Source organism: Schistocerca americana, chromosome X, assembly GCF_021461395.2.
Source record: "Schistocerca americana isolate TAMUIC-IGC-003095 chromosome X, iqSchAmer2.1, whole genome shotgun sequence".
In the NCBI taxonomy this organism is placed as follows: Eukaryota; Metazoa; Arthropoda; class Insecta; order Orthoptera; family Acrididae; genus Schistocerca; species Schistocerca americana.
The window spans coordinates 877991799-877997798 of NC_060130.1; the positions used below are offsets into that span (position 1 = coordinate 877991799).

At 45.6% G+C, this 6000-nt stretch overlaps 1 protein-coding gene and 1 pseudogene across 1 annotated transcript in view; one reads left to right on the forward strand and one right to left on the reverse strand.

Moving 5' to 3' along the window:
* LOC124556367 (nose resistant to fluoxetine protein 6-like) overlaps nt 1-4454 on the reverse strand; it is a 196940-nt gene extending 192486 nt beyond the window's left edge. The window contains exon 1 of the mRNA XM_047130331.1: nt 4403-4454. Within this exon, the coding sequence (XP_046986287.1) occupies nt 4403-4454 (52 nt within the window). The remainder of the gene's footprint in view (nt 1-4402) is intronic.
* LOC124557065 lies at nt 1279-1396 on the forward strand (annotated as a pseudogene).
* Nucleotides 4455-6000: the final 1546 nt, after the last annotated feature.

Genomic DNA, 6000 nt, shown 5'->3' on the forward strand with positions numbered 1-6000 from the left:
TCTAGAAGAGAAATGACTAACGTAGTGAAAAAAATTTCTTTAGTAGATTTTTGCAGTTTCTCAGTGCTCTGCCAGCAAAACGCAGTCTGTATTCTGCCTTTCAAACAACATTTTCTTTGTCATCTTTCAAACGTAAGTTGTTCCTGACTGTCATACGTAGGTGTTAAGTTAAATCTGCAACATCTAAATTTGTGTCGTTTGTCATGTAACAGCAATTAAGCAGAGCTGTCTTAGTACTCATTAGGAGTGACACACACATATATTTTTCAAGGTCTATTGCCACTTTTTCACAATTCAGATATCTTATCAACACCATTTTTTATTTGTTTTTAACTTCTGTTGCGGTCACTAGACGATAAAGGACGGCATTATCTGCAAACAGTCTACGAGGGCATGCTGAAAAGTAATGTCTCCGAATTTCTTATGTGAAAAATTCTTAAAGCTCTTTAAATAAAATAAAAAGTTATTAAAACTCTACATCTTTATTCTTCGTCTCTATATATTTACAGCTCTCTGACACAAGAGGGCTCCCAATTGTAGCATGTAACATGGCAGTTTTATTGTTCATCTCTACATATTTGCAGCCCGCTGCCACTAGGAGCGTCCCAATTGTAGCGTGTAACATAGCAGTGTGTAACGGAACTAAGTCAGTGCTTGAGAAACAGAGTGCTGTAATCGAGTTTCGAATTTGAAGAGTTCTTCCACACAGGGAGCATCGGCCGGCCGCAGTGGCCGAGCGGTTCTAGGCGCTACAGTCTGGAACCGCGCGACCGCTACGGTCGCAGGTTCGAATCCTGCCTCGGGCATGGATGTGTGTGATGTCCTTAGGCTAGTTAGGTTTAAGTAGTTCTACGTTCTAGGGGACTGATGACCTCAGCAGTTAAGTCCCATAGTGCTCAGAGCCATTTGAACCACTTTTGAACAGGGAGCATCCTCTCCTTCAGCTTGGCACTGCCAGACCACACGCGTGCGCTGCGACATTTCCAACAATCCCACGTCTTGGGTTCACCGTCATCGATCATTCTCCATACAGTCGTGACTTGGCCCCATCCGATTTCCGTTTGTTTCCAAAACTTAAAGGACACTTTCGAGGACTTCCCTTTGATTGTGATGAAGCGGAGCAAGTGGAGGTGAGGTTGTGGCACCGTGGTATCAACAAACTAGTCTATCGTTGGGAGAAATGTGTTCTTAGCCACGGTGACTATGATGAGAAATATATGTGTAGACATGAAGAATAAATTTGTGGAATGTTAATAACATTTGTTTTACTTAAAAAGTGCCAACGGCCTTGCCGCAGTGGTCACACCGGTTCCCGCCAGATCATCGAAGTTAAGCGCTGTCGGGCTGGGCTAGCAGTAGGATGGGTGACCATCCGGTCTGCCAAGCGCTGTTGGCAAGCAGGGTGCACTCAGCCCTTGTGAAGCTGAAGCAAACTGAGGAGCTACTTGGTTGAGAAGTAGTAGCGGCTCCGGTCTTGTAAACTGACATACGGCCGGGGGAGCCATGTACTGACACATGCCCCTCCATATCCACATCCATTGACGCCTATGGGCTGAGGATGACACGGCGGCCGGTAGGTACCATTGAGCCTTCCAAAGCCTTTTCGGACACAGTTTACTTTTTAGTTTTTACTTAAAAAGCTTTAAGGATTTTCAGTAAAAAATTCGGAGGCATTAATTTTCAGTACGTTTTCGTACATCTATCACATTCGCCAGTGCGGCTGGTCCCGGCGGAGGTTCGAGTCCTCCCTCGGGCATGGGTGTGTGTGTTTGTCCTTAGGATAATTTAGGTTAAGTAGTATGTAAGCTTAGGAACTGATGACCGTAGCAGTTAAGTCCCATAAGATTTCACACACATTTGAACATTTTGAACACATTCGCCAACCAGGGAACGTGGCTGAAATTCGAGTCCAGTTGGATGAATTAAACGAAAAGTTCACATTTCAAATACATCTGTACTAACCAGAACTAAAGTCAGTGGCGGCTCATAACCACATATCAGCTATTACCTTCCAAACGGCTTGTTGTCGGACCCACGTCTACCGGTAGTTTTTTCTGCTATTATAGTGTATTTTCACACGAGTGACTTTTCGGTAAAGATGTAAATGCCGTATGGTATTGTTGGCTGGAAAATTTCACGGGGTGGGTTCATCTGCCTGCCGGGATGGCTGGTCATCCTTCGCACACTCTGGTCAGTTTCCTTGCGGCTTGTTGTGTTGCGAATGTATTTGTGGAATGTGGGTAAGTGTAATGCAGACGCGTATAGTGTAGCGTTACGTATGTGTTGTACGACGATGACGAGAGTAGGGAGAAGGTAAAACCTGGTGCTGGCTCAGGGCCTACTCCTCTGGAATAGTACAAGGTAGGCCGCCGACCATCACGTCCCCATCCGACGGACGATTCACCATCAACAGTGTCACACGCTCTCACTTCATGAGATACAGCGGAGAGGTTTGGAATTTAATCCAGAACCTTGGCGCAAAGTCTGGTGACGAGGATCATTAGACCACAACATCTCCTCCGTGATTTCCTTAAACCCCTCCAGGCAAATGCCTAGATGATTGCTTTCAAAGGGCACGGCCAAGTTCCTTCCCCGTCCTCGTAATATTCGGAGCTTGTGCTCCGTCTCTAATGACCTCGAGATCGACGGGAGTTTAAACCCTCATTTTCCATCCTTTTTACCTCTCCACCTCCTGTCACCCAAATACTCGTTGTGAAAATGTCATCTAACTCCATTATTCGAAGAGCGCGTAGACTCCAGCGCCACCGCATAGGTGTACCCTGTAGATCATGAACTTCAAAGGGCTTATCACACTGCTTTAGAGAACCAGATCACTACCCGTCAATTACACTGAAAAGCAAAAGAAACTGGTATTGGCATGCGTATTCAAATACAGAGATACGTAAACAGGCAAAATACGACGCTACGGTCGGTAACGCCTATACAAGACAAGTGGCTGGAGCAGTTGTTAGATCGGTTACTGCTGCTACAATGGCTGGTTATCAAGATTTATACGAGTTGGAACGTGGTGTTATGGTCGGCGCACGGGCGATGGAACACAGCATCTCCGAGGTAGCGATGAAGGAGAGATTTTCCGGTACGACCATTTCACGAGTGTACCATGAATATCAGGAATCCGGTAAAATATCAAATCTCCGACATCGCTGCCGCCGGAAAAAGATCCTGCAAGAATAGGATTAACGACAAGTGAAGAGAATCGTTCAACGCGACCAAAGTGCAACCCTTCTGCAGATTGCTGTAGATTTCAGTGCTGGACCCTCAACAAGTGTGAGCGTGCGAACCATTCAACGAAACATCATCGATATGGGCTTTCGGAGCCGAAGGCCCACTCATGTAACTTTGGTGACTGCACGACACAAAGCTTTATGTCTCGCCGGGGCCCGTCAACACCGACATTGGATTGTTGATGACTGCAAACACGTTGCCTTGTCGAACGAGTCTCGTTTCAAATTGTTTCGAGCAGATGGACGTGTACGGATATGGAGACAACCTCATGAATCCATGGACCCTACATGTCAGCAGGGGACTGTTCAAGCTGGTGGAGGCTCTTAATGGTTTGGAGAGTGTGCAGTTGGAGTGTTATGGAACCCCTGATACGTCTAGATACGACTCTGACAAGTAGCACGTACGTAAGCATCCTGTGTGATCACCTGCAGCCATTCATGTCCATTGTGCATTCCGACGGACTTTGGCAATTCCAGCAGGACAATGAGACACCCCACACGTCCAGAATTGCTACACAGTGGCTTCAGGAACATTCTTCTGACTTTAAATACCTCCGCTGGCCATCAAACTCCCTAGATACGAACATTATTGAGCATATATGGGATGCCTTGCAACGTGCTGTTCAGAAGAGATCTTCACCCCCTCGTACTCTTACTAATTTATAGACAGCCCTGCAGGATTCGTGGTGTGAATCCCTTTGAATGGCTCTGAGCACTATGGGACTTAACATCTATGGTCATCAGTCCCCTAGAACTTAGAACTACTTAAACCTAACTAACCTAAGGACATCACACACATCCATGCCCGATGCAGGATTCGAACCTGCGATCGTAGCAGTCACGCGGCTCCGGACTGAGCGCCTAGAACCGCTAGACCACCGCGGCCGGCAGGTGTGAATCCCTCCAACACTACTTCAGATAATTGTCGAGTCCACACCACATCGTGTTCCGGCATTTCCGTGTGCTCGCGTGGGCGCTACGCGATATTAGGCAGGTGTACCAGTTTTCTTGGCTCTGGCTATTCAGTGTACAACGCACTGTGAAAATTCTGATAGTAAATACGCGATTGCAGTCGATCGCACGTATGCGACGGTATTCCATTGGTCCTGAGGTAATAAGTACAGTTTTGTAATGTCAGGATAACTGTTTGTACTCACTGTACTGCGCCCAGAAGGTTCCGTTGCGCAGGTTCTGCGTGTACATCCGCATGTGGGCGCTGCAAGTGTCGCTCAACTCCTGCGCACCTTCCGCCCGCTCCAGTGAGTACAGACTGCTCCATTCCTGCGAACATAGACATAGTGTTCACAATGTCGTCCACTTACCACCGATATCTCAGAGACTTCACTAAATGCGAGTATTGATAACGGAGATCCTGCCGGACAGAAAGGCAAGTGCAAGAATAAGGTCAGTTAGTAGAGAGTAATAAACAACGAAATGCGAGTACCGAAGAGGCACGTGAGGGAAGCAAAGGACAATAGGCCCCTAGTGGTCTGCCTAGTCTCTGCGAAAGACATAGCGATAGTAAGTGGGACAGAAGAATGCGCAAAAGAAACAACCTGACAACCTAAGTAGGATAGCCAGAAGGGTAGGATTGAAGACTGCTTGCAGCAACAAAACGAAGACACAAAATACCACTGGAGATTGCAAAACGCCAGAGGGCACCCCTCAAAATGTGGGCAAATCTAAATGCCTAGGGGAATATACGACAGGAACAAACAGGAGCAGTGAGAGGATAATAGGGGGAACGAAGAAGATGTGATCAGCTTTCTGTACGAATCGAGAAGTCTACAATACAACACTTTCATCTACAGACATAAAGATCAATGATTACAATAAAATGGTGAGAAATTCAGTAGTATATGCGGCTCAGACGATAACAATAACAACACATGGTGCGCAAAAACTAGAGAAAAAAGAAGGAAAAATCTTACGGAAATACTGGGCACTAAAGGAGGCGGTGAAATATGGATGCGAAGGCCTAAGGATGAACGGTACCGGAGAATGTGGACAATATCAGGAGAAATCAGGCTGAAAATGATTAGATTTGCGAGATCAGGATAAACATGAGTAGAATGACCAAAAGTGTAAGAGACAACGGGTAAGACAATAGGAAAGACAAGAACTAAGTGGACTGTTGGATGCAGGAAGACTTGATTTGAGGTAAGGATCAAGGTGGAAGAGAAGTGAAATAGAAAAAGCAAGTATAAGCCGACCAATATGCGAAAGATCAACGACAAAAGAGTGCAGGAAAATCTGGGAGAACCACCAGTGGAGGTGACAAGAAAAAGAGGGAAGGAGGGTACTGCAGACCACTGAAGAATAGGAGTGAGAAGAAGAGATAGAATCAAAAGGTTCCGGAAGCAGAAGAGGAAGACCTGATCCATAAAGGACAACTTGTGGTCATACAGAGGTCATATGTGAAGAATTGGAAGAAGAAGAAGAAGAAGAAGAAGAAGAGAGATCTCAAAAATGTACTCAGTAATCATATGCAAACACTCTAAAACATAAGTACATTTAAGTGAATATCACTTGAGATAAAAAAGAATAAGATTAGTGAATGTACATTAGACTAGACACCGCACTTTCGGAACACCACTTCTCTTCCAACGAATCAAAGATTTCTGTCAAATTCAGTTGCTGCTAACCGAAACAATTGCAAGGAACTGATCACTACTACAGCTTTTACTTCAGGATTCGCTAGCTAAAATACAGCAGGCTTCGTCACTGCAATGATCCGAAAAAGACGAGACCAATA